Source organism: Jaculus jaculus, chromosome X (assembly GCF_020740685.1).
Source record: "Jaculus jaculus isolate mJacJac1 chromosome X, mJacJac1.mat.Y.cur, whole genome shotgun sequence".
Taxonomy (NCBI): Eukaryota; Metazoa; Chordata; class Mammalia; order Rodentia; family Dipodidae; genus Jaculus; species Jaculus jaculus.
Window position 1 is genome coordinate 59,441,273 of NC_059125.1, and position 15,240 is coordinate 59,456,512.

At 39.9% G+C, this 15,240-nt stretch overlaps 1 protein-coding gene across 1 annotated transcript in view; it reads left to right on the forward strand.

Annotated features, from left to right (window-relative positions):
- The first annotated feature begins 2,731 nt into the window (after positions 1 to 2,731).
- The window catches only part of Ar (androgen receptor), a 169,602-nt gene continuing 157,093 nt past the window's right edge, over positions 2,732 to 15,240 (forward strand). The window contains exons 1-2 of the mRNA XM_004661005.2: positions 2,732 to 2,780; positions 2,912 to 5,593. Of these exons, the coding sequence (XP_004661062.2) occupies positions 3,987 to 5,593 (1,607 nt within the window). The 5' untranslated portion in view covers positions 2,732 to 2,780; positions 2,912 to 3,986. The remainder of the gene's footprint in view (positions 2,781 to 2,911; positions 5,594 to 15,240) is intronic.

Below are 15,240 nucleotides of genomic sequence, written 5' to 3' on the forward strand. Positions count from 1 at the left end.
AAATCAAAACTAATCTATAATGACAGAAATATCATTGGCTGCCTAAGCAGAAGTGTAGGAGCTACGGTGGGGAAAGAGGCACAAAACAATATTTCCAGGTGAGAATTTACTGTTTTGAATGAGTGACACTTTTGTGTGTATGCATGTTAATATAATTTTCAGAAATCATCAATTTTATAACTTCAAATATTGCAGTTTATTACATGTCAATTATACATTCATCAGATAAGATGTAAATTTATTTGTCTGTTCAATGCAGAACTGACTATTGCAAAGTAAGAATAGAAATGGAAGCACCGCTTACTGTAGTTCAGATAGGAAATGAGAATTCCTTGAACTATGTTGTCAGCAAGAAGATGAAGGGAAGTGAGCAAATTTACAAGACAGTTAGGAAATGAAATCACATTACTCAAAAAAAAGTCCACCATTTTCCAAAGTTCAATTCATTCTCATTTTCCTTGGGGGAGGGGAAATCAAGGGAATATTCCACTAATAAAATCATTGAAGTTGTAGCAAAATTTACTTCCAACTCAAGGGAGAATGCCACTTATTATACTCAGCTACTAAAACGTTGTTTAAAAGTGTAAAAAGAAAAAAAAATATAGCATAAGCACAGAATTTACAGCATATTCTTTTATAGTTGTCTCTCTGTCTTAAGAGCAAATGGGGGAAATAAGAGGTGAAATGGGGATGAGAGTCCAAAATTCCAATAAAGTTTGTGTCCATACTACATAGTGGTCAGTTTCCCCAAGCATGATATAATTGTTGAGAGATCAGGTCTACTTTAACATAAAACAGAGACCCTTCAGATTTTTTCTAATGCTGCCATACTCACAATTTGTTTTATACACAGCATCTCTTTTGATTGCCAGAGTAGCCTTTTGAGGGGATGTGTCATTAGCTACCATTCTCTGTGAGTAAACTATAGATACTTCTGGTGCCGTAGAAGCAACACAAATATTGGCATGTTCCAGGCTTGAGTTTGATTTTCTGTTAGGCTGTCATTTGTTAAAAGGAAAATTATTTCTCGCATTAATTTATTTCAGGCCTCTTTTCTTTGAACTTTCCTTCTCCATCACTGCCATTAGCACCCTCCTTCATCTGTAAGTAAATAGTTATGAGACCTATTTTCATTCCATTCTCTTATCTTACCAGCTGACACTATTTTCTTTCAACAAACCTTGTAAAAAAAAATTTGTGGGTGAAAGTTTGTGATGACCATTCAAATAAGGTTTTCAATGTATATGTGCATTTCAGTTATGCATTTATGTTTTCCATCAAAATAGAATATTGAGAATTAGCTATTTTGCAATTTGACATCTTATGAGTAAGTTGGTTTCTTTACTACACATAGTGATTTATGAGATTCTACCAAGAAAAGGGTATGGTATGCCCAGGCAGAGCCTCAGTTATTAAAGTTTTAGCAGGTACTGTTTTCATCTCCATAGATGGGAGTGTCTTCAAGCCTTTTTCTTCTACATGGTCATTTTATAACCAATCCCATGTGCTCATGAAATTGTCATACAATTTTTGTTTGTTGGGGAGGGCATTTAGGTGGGAGTTATTCCCTTTAGTCAAGGTAAATAAATACCCAAGATATTTATTTTAGCACAAAATTAAGCTACAAACCCTCTTTGTAGAAGGCCCAAAAATATGGAAAAGTCAAGAGTGATAATATACTTCTGCCATCCCAGAACTTGGGAAAATGAAGGAGGATCATAAGTTCAAGGCCAGTGCGGGCTACATAGTGAGACTCTGTTTCAAAAACACTAACAAAAATTAAAATTAAAATAAGTAAGTGTGGAAGCATATTTGGTGAAATCCTCCATATGTCTTTTGGGACAAGAGAAGAGACCCTTCTTAGATCTATATGAATGAGAAATTTAATAGCTAGGGAGGTAGGTCCATGGCCTTTCTGTTAGGCAACCTTCCTCATAGGTCTACCCTTAAATTTCCTTTCCTTTTCCGTTCTCACTTGTTTCTCTATGTTTACATGGGGTATATCAATATTTGTCCACAAAGGAACAGTTGAAGTACCACACATCACCCCCCACTTGTAGCTGTCCTTTAAGAGGGAAAGCGGCTCTCTATAAATGCTATTTCTTGGATAACATTGTGCGAAAGGTTAAAGTACGTAAAGACAACTTGAAAACCCCAAGGCTTCTATGCAAAGCTCTGGACCAAGCACTTGTGAGTCTGTATCCTTGCCTGGGGATTTTGCCTTTGTAAATCTAGAAAAAAAAAATGAAAAGTGCTGGTTAGATGGGAAGAAAGACAGAGAATAGGGTAGAAATGACCTCTGGTTCCTGGGGCCAAGAGTTTCCAGAGCAAATGGCACAGTGCCAAGAGGCCCAACCTACCCCTATGGAGGAATCTCAAAGGTTTCAGCAAGAAATGGCTTAGCTGCAGGTTGTTTCTTAATTTGTTGGAGACTCTTTTCTTCTACTTGTCCTCATGGGCCCCCAAAAGAATCCCTGACAGCTATTGGTGGCTGGCATTCCTATCACTCCACACCCCCCCCCCCCAAGAGTCTGTTTTGGGATTGGGCTTCAGTCTCAAATCTGGCCTGCACTAGCCTAGCCATCTGGATATCCAGTAGCCCTGTCTGTCAAATTAGGTCCAGGTTAAAGCTTCTGCTCTGGAGCCTAAAGCCTGGTTAAGGAAAAAAGCAGGAGGTATTCTCGGAGCAGGGGTCCTCCAAGGCTACAGCAAGTCACTCCTGCCCTCACCCACGCAGCGCCGGCACTTGTTTCTCCAAAGCCACCCAGCACTAGCTTTCGGTGAGGGGAAGGGAGGAAAGGAAAGGGGAGGGGAAAGAAGGGGAGGGAGAAAGGAGGTGGGAAGGCAAAGAGGCCGGCCCGCGGGGGTGGGACCGACGAGCAAACTGTTGCATTTGCTTTCCACCTCGCAGCGCCCCCTCCGAGATCCCCGGGAGCCAGCCTGCTGGGAGAAACGGAGGGTCCAGAGAAAGCCTGGAGGCAGAGGAGGCAACAGAAGGAAAAAGACCGTGCTAGCTACTCCAATGCCACACAGGAGCTGAAGACGCACACCACGCCAGATCCAGCCCGGTGACAGCCAAAGCCTGTTGAAGCGCGGCGGCGGCTACGAAGCCGCCGCCCCAGAGCTGCGCCCTTCCCTCTTCGGTGAAGTTTCTAAAAGCTGCCAGAGACTCCGAGGAAGCCAGGAAAGTGCCGGGTAGGACTGAGGAGTGCCTTTGTCCTCCTCCCCTTCACCCTCCAACCCCCTCCAGGGTGTACTCTCCCACAGCTGCCTAGGCCAGCTAGTCTCCTTCAGCTTCGGTGCCAACCCTCTCCCCTACACCCCCAGCATTGCCAACCAGTTTGAAGAGAGGTAACTCCCTTTGGCTACAGGCGGGCAAGCTAGCTTCACGTTGCAAAGAAGGCTCCTGGGAATTGGGAGACTGGGGAGCGAATTCTTCACTGCAGCCAGGACCAGGCTTCTTAAGCCATAAACCAAGAGGGTCCCCAGGTTACTCACACTTCCTCTGCACTTCCTCCTGTCCCTCTACTCCGAGTACTGAGCTAGAGACCCAAAAATGAAAAGACAGCAAGGGTTTCAGTAGTGGAAAACAAAACAAAAACCAAAGCCAAAAGAAAAGAAACAACCCATTTCTTATTTGCACCTGTTTAGTAGATATTGAATGTAGAAGACAGATTTTCCTTCTCTTCCCCTACCTACCTCCACCCAAATTTTGAGCATTGTTTGATTGAACTGCTTCAAATATTCAGGGACAGACTGAGCCTAGCAGGACAGATTGAATCTAGCTCGTGCCTTCCTCTGTACAAGACTTTGAGGCTACTAGAGCGTCTGTTTTCCCCCCTCTTGCAACTTTTCTTCCCCGGAGCTTTTCGCAGGCAGCCAGATAGCTACAGTGACTACTTATTATCACAGTCGTCTGAACTCTTGAGCAAGAGAAGGACAGTCCAGAGAAAGGAATTAGGGGGAAGATAAAACCAAGCTCAAGGATGGAAGTGCAGCTAGGGCTGGGGAGGGTCTACTCCCGGCCGCCTTCCAGGACCTATCGAGGAGCTTTCCAGAATCTGTTCCAGAGCGTGCGTGAAGTGATCCAGAACCCCGGTCCCAGGCACCCTGAAGCCGGGAGCGTAGTACCTCCCAGCTCCCGTTTGCTGCAGCAGCAGCAGCGGCAGGAGACCAGCCCCCAGCAGCAGCGGCAGCAGCAGCAGCAGCGGCAGCAGCGGCAGCAGCAGCAGCAGCAGCAGCAGCAGCATGGTGAGGATGGCTCTCCCCAAGTCCACATCAGAGGCCCCACGGGCTACCTGGCACCAGAGGAGGAACAGCAGCCTTCACAACAGCAGTCAACCTCCGAGGGCCACCCTGAGAGCAGCTCCCTCCCTGAGCCTGGAGCTGCCACAGCCACTGGCAAGGGGCTGCCATTGCAGCCACCAGCACCTTCGGATGAGGATGACTCAGCTGCCCCATCCACGATGTCCCTGCTGGGCCCCACTTTCCCATGCTTAAGCAGCTGCTCCACAGACCTTAAAGATATCCTGAGCGAGGCCGGCACCATGCAACTCCTTCAGCCCCAACAGCAGCCCCAGAAGCAGCAGGAGGTAGTAAGTGAAGGCTGCAGCAGTGCGAGGGTGAGGGAGGCCTCTGGGGCTCCTACTTCCTCTAAGGACAGTTACCTAGGGGGCAATTCGGCCATATCCGACAGTGCCAAAGAGTTGTGTAAAGCAGTATCTGTGTCTATGGGATTGGGTGTGGAGGCACTGGAACATCTGAGCCCTGCAGAACAGCTTCGGGGAGACTGCATGTATGCATCGCTGCTGGCAGGTCCACCGGCTGTATCTGTGCGCCCTACTCCCTGTGCCCCGCTGGCCGAATGCAAGGGGACTCTGCTGGATGAGGTCCCGGGAAAGGGCACTGAAGAGACTGCAGACTATTCCTCTTTCAAGGGAGGTTACTCAAAAGGGCTCGAAGGAGAGAGCTTGGGCTATTCTGGCAGCAGCGAAGCTGGTAGCGCTGGGATTCTTGAGCTCCAGTCCACCCTGCCTCTGTACAAGCCCGGAGCGGACGAGGCTGCCGCCGCGTACCAGAATAGAGACTACTACAACTTTCCGCTGGCCCTCCCAGGGCCGCCGCCCCCTCCACCTCCTCCCCATCCGCAAGCCCGCATCAAGCTGGAGAACCCGCTGGACTATGGCAGCACCTGGGCTGCCGCGGCAGCGGTGGCGGCAGCGGCGCAGTGCCGCTATGGAGATATGGCAAGCCTACAAGGTGCGGGTGCAGCGGGGCCCAGCTCGGGATCGCCCCCAGCCACCACCTCCTCTTCCTGGCACACACTCTTCGCAGCAGAGGAAGGTCAACTGTATGGGCCAGGTGGCGGGGGTGGCAGCGGCGGAGGCACAAATGAGCCAGGGCCTGTAGCCCCCTATGGCTACACTCGGCCCCCTCAGGGTCTAACAGCTGGCCAGGAAGGTGACTTCTCGGCCCCTGATATGTGGTACCCCAGTGGCATGGTGAACAGAGTACCCTATCCCAGTCCCAGTTGTGTCAAAAGCGAGATGGGACCTTGGATGGAGAACTACTCCGGACCTTATGGGGACATGCGGTAAGTTTCTTTTCCTAGAAAAGCTGCCCTTTGACCCAGGGCACAAAGTAGCATGGGCATGGGCGTCTGGGCGTAGCCAGGCACTCCTTCCCAAGAGAGTATTCTGTTTGAGCCCAAGACAGCACAGCTGGGTTCCATAAGCGAGGCTGCCTTACATATGGAGCATTTTAGGGGAAACGCATTTGACCTGCTAAAGTTTCTAGCTATGCGCCCCAATCCTTGTTGTGCTCCCTGGGTGCTGATTGGTGCCCTTCAAATTCCTAGACAACTCCCCACAGCCGCCTGAAATCCTCCTCTAAAATCTTTCTGGTGTTTCGTGTCCCACAAGTGTCAAACTTAAGTTCAATTGCAGGAGGCATTTTCATAAACGAAGTCCTTAAACCCTCCACTCTTTCTTTCTACCCTTCTTAAACTCCTAGGAACTGAACCAGAAATATGAGCAACTTCTCCTCTTTAGTTCTTTTGCATTTTCCTTCCAGCTTGTGAAATGGAAAAGGGAAGAGGCTAGCCCAAAAAGTTTCTCAGCCCGCATCCTCCAAAAAAAAAAAAGGAAAATAGGGCAAAGAAAAGTGGTGTCTGGGTGTTGATGGACCCTGCAGTTCCTTCTCGGTAAGCAACATGGGACTTGCTTCAGGGTTATAGTCAGCCCCTTGAATATTCACCTAGGCACATTTAGAGCGGGTAGTGGGGCTACTTTCTTCACAAAGCTTGGGCAATATTTGCCCTTAATGGATTTCTCAGCTTTGGCTGACTATATTAAAAATAGTTTCTCTTCTAAAATGTTTATTTTCTCTGTAGATTATAAAGGATCCAAAGTCCCCACTTTAGGTTTACATTAGGTCTATAAACAAGAGAGCATGCTTTAAATGAACAATTTAATCAGGTTTGAATTTAAGTAAGTGTTGGAAAAAAAATTGCAAAGCATTTCCTGCTATTCCAGTGTGCTCCGAAATTTATCCTAAGGAAGGGGGACTGAGACTCTTTCATTACACTCTTTCGTGTTAAAGACATACTTGCATTTTAAAACATGAGTTGCTGGTGCTAACAAATTGAGCAAGAAATACCAGTGACCTGTCCGCCATAATCTTGCCCCAGAGTTTTAATTAGGACATGAGAAAAGCGGTGAGCAATTTCACATTATTAAAAATATTTCCTTGCTACAGTACTTGGGCTTCTAGGAGACTAGGGGAAGATGTTTCTCAAGCAAGTTCATACAATTTGTTCCTCTGGTGAGAGAGGGAATACTGACTAATGAATTAATTCCTCAGGTTGGTAAGGTGCTGATGTCCCCATGAACATGTCTTCTTCTGTGTTTGCAGAGCTGCTTTTTTTTTTTTTTTCTGTGACTTCTCCAAAGTTTGTTAGCCTTAACATATTTGCTAGGGGGCCTAAATCTAACAATGTGTATGCTTTCATGAACATTTCTGTTCTTGGTTGATAAGACAGTGTCAAGAAAGAAAGGGGAGTATTGGTTTTCATAAAAGCACTATTTTCTGAGTTGTAGAAGAAACTGTTTCTTATCCGACTTTATATTCAGTTTTGTTTGTAAGGTTTGTCTTACAGGATTTTCAAAGATTCATTTGATATCATCAAATCCTTTTCAGTTAATTTAGAATGTTTATTTGTGTGAAGGGTTAGACGATGGGATAAAAGGTCTTCTTTATTTTATAAGAACAAATTTATGCGGGAGGGTTAATTTTTTTCTAGGCTTGCCAATAGCGTCAGAGTCTCTTTTTACTACAAACTTTTCTTGGAGTAGGGATGTCTAAGTTGTTTCTTAACCTATCATGATGCAAAACATAATCCCTGGAACCTTCTGCTTGTTCTGCTCTAACTCACTCACCTAACAAGGAGGAAACAAATAGTACCCTATATTTGCTTAAGAAAACACAACCTGACTTTCCAAACAGTGGCTAAAAAAATCCTCCCCCAGATTTATGATGAGCTTGCATTTTATCCCACATCGAAATAGAGAAAAAAAATACCTACAAACATCTCTACTAGGAACAACATCATACATTGATGCCTCATTGACACTCTGCAAATTAATCAGCTCAACTAGTGAGAATTTAGCAATATTCAAAAAAATACAAAATTATTTACTGTTTTACTGACCTGTGGTTCTTGAACTGGTTATAGTGAACCTCATAAAAAAGATAGAAATAAGTTGTCAATTTCTATTTCTAGAACATCAAAAATATTTTGTCAGTTTATTGAAAATTAATCAATTAATCAGACTGCAACTCATCCCACAATAAAAATTTGATATGCTTTCTTATTGTATTTTCCCTCATTTTAAGGGCAAACTTTGATGATATGCAAGGGATCTTTTAAGCCAAATCCAGTAGCTTATTCCCTGCATGTATAGCATGTATTATGTGTTAACTTCGAGTTAAAAATATCAAAAATCTGGAAGCTTCCAATAACCTTTTGAATTTCTTCCTTTTCTAATTGTGAGTGATACTGAACATTAGCTACTTGAGGGAGGGTTTTTTTTTAACTTTAATAACCACTGCAATAACTCTGTGTTCTGATACATAAACAATGTTTCTACTAAGAAAAGAGAAGCCAAAAGTCATCTGATTTTTACTTAACATGTACTTTGAACAGAAGGAAAAATAAAAATTATTGGGAATTGTTTGCAACCCTGATGATATTTTATGGTGCTGTTTTTTTTCTTGGAGCTCAAACAAGACCACAGCTTTGTTAATTTACCACTGGCCCACTTGACACAAGTAGGGTCCCTGATATCTCTGCTAACAGAACAATAATATGGCAAACATTTATTCTTGGAAGTTGAAGCCCATGTATTGAAATTGGGTATAAAAGAGATGTTTAATTTTTTTTTTCTTAGTGGTACCTCTGGGTCTTTAATTAGTATTAGTATTTTAGTAGTTTTGAGATTGGTGATCCTTTCCTTTAGCAATTCAGTTTTTTCAAAGTACCGTATTTCATTAATTTCTCTTTTCATCTTCTCTTCACAATTAGCAAACAACTTATCATAGCTATCTGATAAGGGGCAGTTTGTGTATTTTGTAAAACAAAATTTTGCTTTGGGATCAGGAGATGCTTTCTGACTCTAGGCTCTAAGCATGTTAGGATGAAGCATCCTTTCTCTGTGGTTAGTAAATGCCTACTGAGTTCTTTCTGGGTCTCAGTATTCAGAACTTGAGGACCAAATACATTGGGGGCATCCCATTCCTAAATATGCACAGGATGCAGCCATGGAAGGCCTCTCTTGCTAGTGTGCAGATTATCTCTCAGCTTGGCCAAAGGTTAACATTGATGTTTTCAAAGAAGCTTACAGCCTTCCAAATGCAGGGTCACTTTGGGGTGCTTTATTGACAGTGCTAATTTTATCTCATCAGATGATCATTCATTGAGCTATTTACTTTGAAATAATATATTGAATTTGCTGACACATTTCATTTTCTTTGTTAAGTGTTCTTCCTTGTTGTGATAATTTTCTCATTTTGTGTACATATACACTTTTAGAGCAAAGAACCTTTCCCAAATTTCTGCAAGTGTAGAGGCTGCTGTTGGCAATATCCTGTGAATTGGATCGGAACAATTTTATGATTAGTTATTACTAATGATGATGCTGAGACCACTAGTTTCATTTGGAACTCTGCTCAAGCAAGGAGCAAAATGCAGGCTGGATATGGCAAAGCAAAGGACTTCTTTTATAATCAAATCTAAGCCCATAATTCTGGAAAATAAAAAGCAAACACAAAATAAAATTTTGTGAGTTTTGTCAGCTAGGAAAAAGGAAATCTCCCCCCCCACAAACCCCACTTCCTCCATTTTCTCTTTGTCTGCAGCTTCCTCAAGTGCTACTTACCCACGATTTTCTTTTATTCCACTCTTTTATGTTTTTGATATTGAAATATGGACTCTTTCTTCTATTTCTCAGAATATTTTTTCTCATTACACCTGTGGAATGCTTCTAAAGAATTTATTTTTAAAAGCCTCTAGGAAGTAGCAGATCAGATCAACCTCAGAACCTTTCTCTTAAGACTAGAAGACACAAGGGGATTGCCAAATGAATAGCCAGGCTTTTTTATCTTGTGGTTAGAGCCTGAATCAACAGTTGCTGAGGGAGCCAAAAGATGCCTTGAGAACTTGAAGATTTAATGAAGTGCTTTTACTGGCTGCTCATTCTGTCTCTCTCTTGATCTCTGTCTCTGTCCATCTACTGACCCTATTGATAACCTTCTCCCAGATGCTGAAAGTAATTATAGTCTTTTTCTTTCCAGAAAGCCCTGTCTAGATCTACACCTAATCTGCATGTGAGGGTGTTTACTCTAAGTGTTCAGCTAGGCTAATCTGCTCAAGCTACCTGTAAATAGTCTATAAACATCAAAGAAAAAGATTAAAGAAGTTGTCTATTTCAGATTTCCTGTGCCAGCATTCTATCAAGTTTTGAGATGTTCAATCATACTGTTATTTTCATTCTTAACACAGAGCTGACTTTTGAAAAATTACTGTGAAGATCTGTACAGTGATTAACATTTGTTACCCTTCATCACAGGCAAGGGAATTATGAAATCGTGTCATTATCTAGCACTATAGTCAAAAAGTGACCAAATGTTTTCCGTTTTATTTACTAGCACTCAAATATGTTCCAGCAGGCCAGAAGAGTGTTTGGTGACCATCTCTTTGCTAGTAGACAGAATACAATGAGTTACATTTTCTATGTTTGTTGACCATGTGGAGAAACTTCTCTAGAGCAAAAATGAAAGTTTTGCTTCTAGAAGCCTCTCAACTGACTCTAATGCTATTGTTACTCAGTGACGGCTACACTTAGTGGCTTCTTCACAAAGATGATGGCCCATGAGTTATTTTTGCACAATCATGAATGATGCCATCTTTCTATCTCACATCAGTTCCTGCCAACCTGCAGGGTACATTGAGTTGTGGATTGCTCACTCACATAAATTTATAGTGTTAATGTGCTGGTCACTGGAGAATGCTGTCAATTTAGATCATGTACTATCTAAGTTATATTAATAACAGCTTTATTGAGACATAATTCATAATCCATATAATTGTCTATTTACATTGCCTAACTCAATACATTTTAGTATATCTGCAGTTATGTGCCTATTAACATAACCAATTTTAGAACAATTCAGTCATTCCCAAAAGAAACTCTATGTCTGATAGCAGCTACTCCTCTACCCACCCCCAACACTGAGCTACCATAATCTACTCTGTCTCTGTGTATTTGCTTATTCTTATATTTTATATAAATTACCCATCCAATAATGGGTCTTTGTGACTACCTTACTTCACATTGAATAATGTTTTCAAGGTTCATCCATGTTGAAGAACATATAAATGCTTCATTATTTTTCATAGCTGAATAGTGCTCTATTGTATAGCTATACCATGTTTTATCAGTTGAAAGGCATTAAGGTTGCTTCTACCTTTTGCCTTTTATTAGTATTTCAACAAACATTAATGTAGAAGTTTTCTATAGACATATTATTTAATTCTTTGGGGAACATACTTTGAAACACTGGGTTATATAATACCTCTGTATTTAATTGTATTTAGGAACCTGACAAACTGGTAGTGTCATTTTACAAACCCACCAGCAATATATGAACATGTCATCTCCACACCTTGCTAATACATGGTGCTATCTTTTTTTTAACTATACTTATCCTAGTAGGAGTAAAGTGGTATATCATTAAGGTTTTTTATCTATAATTTCCCAATGACTAATAATAGTCAGCATCTTTTTAGGTACTCATTAGCTGTTTTTTATCTTCTTTATCAAAATATCTATTCATATTCTTTGCTAATGTTAGTGGGACTATTTCCTTTTTCACCAATGAATTGTAAGAGCTTTGTAAAATTATGTCTTTTGGATAAAGGTCCTTTAACAAACTGTGATTTATGAATGTTTTCTTACATAATATTGGTTGGATTATCACTTTCTTGGTAGCATTCACTGAAGCAAAACATTATTTAAATTAAAAATTATTATATAAATATACTATATATACATATATACATCCATATATATATATGCTTGTGACATTGGTGTCATGGGCTTTTCTTAATCCTAGCACACAAAGATATATACCTATGTTTTCTTCTAAGAATTTTAACATTTTAGTTACTTACATATAGGTGCTTGATCACCTGTGATTTAATGTTTTTGTATGATGTGAAGTAAAGATGCAAAGTTTATTGGCTTTAATGTAAAGTTGCATTTATATAATTTCAACTGTATTCTACTGATCCATATACTTATAACACTTCCATGCTGTTTGTATTGCTCTCTGTTTTTACTTAGTCTTGAAATGAAGAAATGTAATTACCCCAACTTTCTCATTTTTTTTCAAAATTATTTTGGCTGTTGTGGTCCAATTAATTTCTGTATCGTTTGGAATCAACATGTCAATTTCTACAAAGAAACCAGCAAGCATTTCAATATGGATTGTGTTGAATTTTCAGATCATTTGGGCAATATTGTCATCTTAACAGTATTATGTTTTCTGATGTATGCATCTGGGATACTGTGACATTTTTTAAAGTATTCTTTACTTTTTCAGCAATATTTTATAGTCTTTAGAATATAAATTTTGCAATCATTTTGTTAAATGTATCCTAAATATTTTAAATTATTCTGATGTAATTGTTCTTTTAATTTTTTTCCATTTTGTTCATTGCCAGTGTATAGATACTAGAATATTTTAAATGTTGATATTATATCCTACAACCTTACTGAAAGTTCCTTAGTTGTAGATACCGGTGATACTTAAATGACAAGGAATTTTTTCTACTACCCTACAGTTACAGTGCGCTTCGTTTTATCCTGTATGAATGCTATTCAGTTTTACTCAGCTATGAACTGTAGTTGATCATTCAATACCTTTCCAGTATAAACAAAATGATGCTTCTGAATATTCAGCTTTTTGGAACTAGCAAGGGAAAAACCCAGTTAGATCTATAGTTATTAGTCCTATTATAGAATTTGGATTTGGTAATTATTAGCAAGTGGGGAATAATCATGATTTTTAATTAAAAAAATTATCATGGGCTGGAGAGATGGCTTAGTGGTTAAGGTATTTCCCTGTGAAGCCTAAGGACTCAGGTTCAATTCCTCAGTACCCATGTAAATCAGATGTACAAGGTGACACATGCATCTGGAGTTAGTTTCCAGTGGCTATAGGCCCTAGCATGCCCATTCCTCCCCACCCCAGCCTCTTTCTCTTTCTGTCTCTCTCAAATAAATAAATAAATGAATAAATTTAGCATGAAAATGTAACAAAAGCAAACTAGGCCACTGAAATAACTAATTATATTTGGCTTATTTTTGGATTTTTGTAAGCAGCTGATGCCATAACCTAATGGTTTTGTATGTTGTCCTTTGAATCCATTAAATCCTACCACTTCTTATGGTGTGCATTTCTAGATGGGAAATATTTACTGTCATGTGATGTAGGCTTCCTTTCATGAATGCACTCTACAGCCAAAGTTTGTCCTCATGAACATACAGAGCTAAGGGTCATAGGTTATCTGCTACAGTTTTAATACTCTGGAAAAGGTTAGTGAACCTCATTTCATTGAACAAAATAGTTGTATTTGATCAAATAGCTAGCTTTAGGGATTACCCTAATAAAGTAATTTTTTTAAAAAAGTTTCATGCTTGGAATTGAGCTCAGTAATAGAACACTTTACTACCAAGTGTAAGGCCCTGTGTTCTATCCCCAGAACCAAAAAGAAAAAAAAGAAAAAGAAAAAGAAAAATCCTCTATCAATCAAATGTTTTATTTTCATTAAGCAACTGCGATATGTGTAGCATATGTTGGAAGGTGGTGCACTTAAATAAAAGGGGATCCAAGTGAATGAGAATCTCAAGATCACCAATTGATTTGCCTTCAGGTTTCAAATAAATGGGTTTACCAGAGAAGGAAGACATAAATAGAAATCAAACAATTGGAGGAGTAAGGGCAACATGACATTCTTTTAAGGGGCTTACTTAAGTAAATGATGGAGCTTTGAAAATGACCCGGCCCCTTAATCACAGGTTCTATTGTTTCTAGACTAAGTTGATTTCTTACTTTTGGAAATACAGTCTCACTATATGACCACTAAGAAGACTGCATGTGTCTTGAGGCAGACTTCATGGTAGTGATCAGTCTCCTTTGGTTGTTTTAACAGCTAGCCAAGGTCCTATCACAAAAATAACTTAAACCATAACTGCCAGATAATAAATAACCTACCATTAGTACTCAGTATTTCACCTGGGATCCTAAAGTGATAAACATTTTTTTTTCTTTTTTTGTTGAAACCTTGATACTCCATGCTACATGTGGATCAGGGATCAGTGACAGTGGATATATTCCAGTATGCATTTTGCAACTTACAGAGAAGTTTCATCTTCCATTGTATTTAATTTTCATTTTTACCTTGTACAAGTATCCAGAGTTTAGAATATTAGAATACTGTTTACAAACATGCACAAAGAGGTTAGGTACCACATCTGTAATCAAAAAGCTTCAAAGTGGCAGATGTGAAACTTAAGTTTCTTTATTAATTACTAAAGCTACATGTTGCTGCTTTTATTCCACAGGTTTTTACTTCACACACAGGAATGATGAAATTCAGAGATGCCACAGAATACAACAGTATAAATAATAGAAATTCTTGAATCTCCTAAGGGTTCTAGGTCTCTATCTACCCACCAGTCTGATAGATTAGTTATGTTTAAGTTCTAGATGACAATAACCTTGTTATTTTATCTTACAGAGTATATTTATCCAACAATTTTTTTTGAGCTTCTACCACATGCCAAATTCTATACTAGGTATAGAAGATATAGTAATGAGAAGTCAGGCAAGATCCTTTCCTGGGGCTGTTTGTCTAGTAGGAGGAAGACATGTAGAATTTCTCCGAGTGTGATAAATGACGTGAAACAGCAGAGTGAGGGGAACAGTGATAGTGGAAGGGAGAATTCTGTATTTTTTCCTATGACAGGTCTTATTTGGAGAATGATGTGTGAACAGAAATCTGAAGGAAATGAGGAAGTGAGCTATGTGGCTATCTAAGGTTAGAAATTGCAAGAACAAAAGGCCTGAGGCAGGAACCAGGAACGCAGTAAGTGTGATAAATAAAGGACAGTGAAGAAACCCATATGGCTGGCTTGCTTAAGTAAACATTGAGAGAATATGACATTAGAGTATCATAAAGATTCCTTACAATTTTGAATTTTACTCTGAGATTTTGAGCATGGTCATGTGATTTCTCTTATATTATAGTAGTATTGTTCATAATGGCACAGTTGCTTTCTGATAGACTATACATTTATTTAATAACTTCTTGTTTGTATGATGATGGGACTGTGGAAACAAGCAGGAAACAAGGAAATGAGGCTACTGAAGTAGTCAAATGGAAGATTCCAGCAGCTCAAGCTAAGGTATCCAAGAAGGTAAGAAGTGGCTGGATTTGAGGTAGAGCATTTACTAAGAAATTGGACATATTGTGAAAAAAAAATAAAGAAAATAAAGGTGATTGCCAAATTTCAGTCTGAACAACAGAAAAAAAGAGATTAGCATTTATGAAATGATGAAGATTATATTTATAGAAGGTGAATAAATATGATATAGGAGTCAAAGGTTTGAAAAATGTGT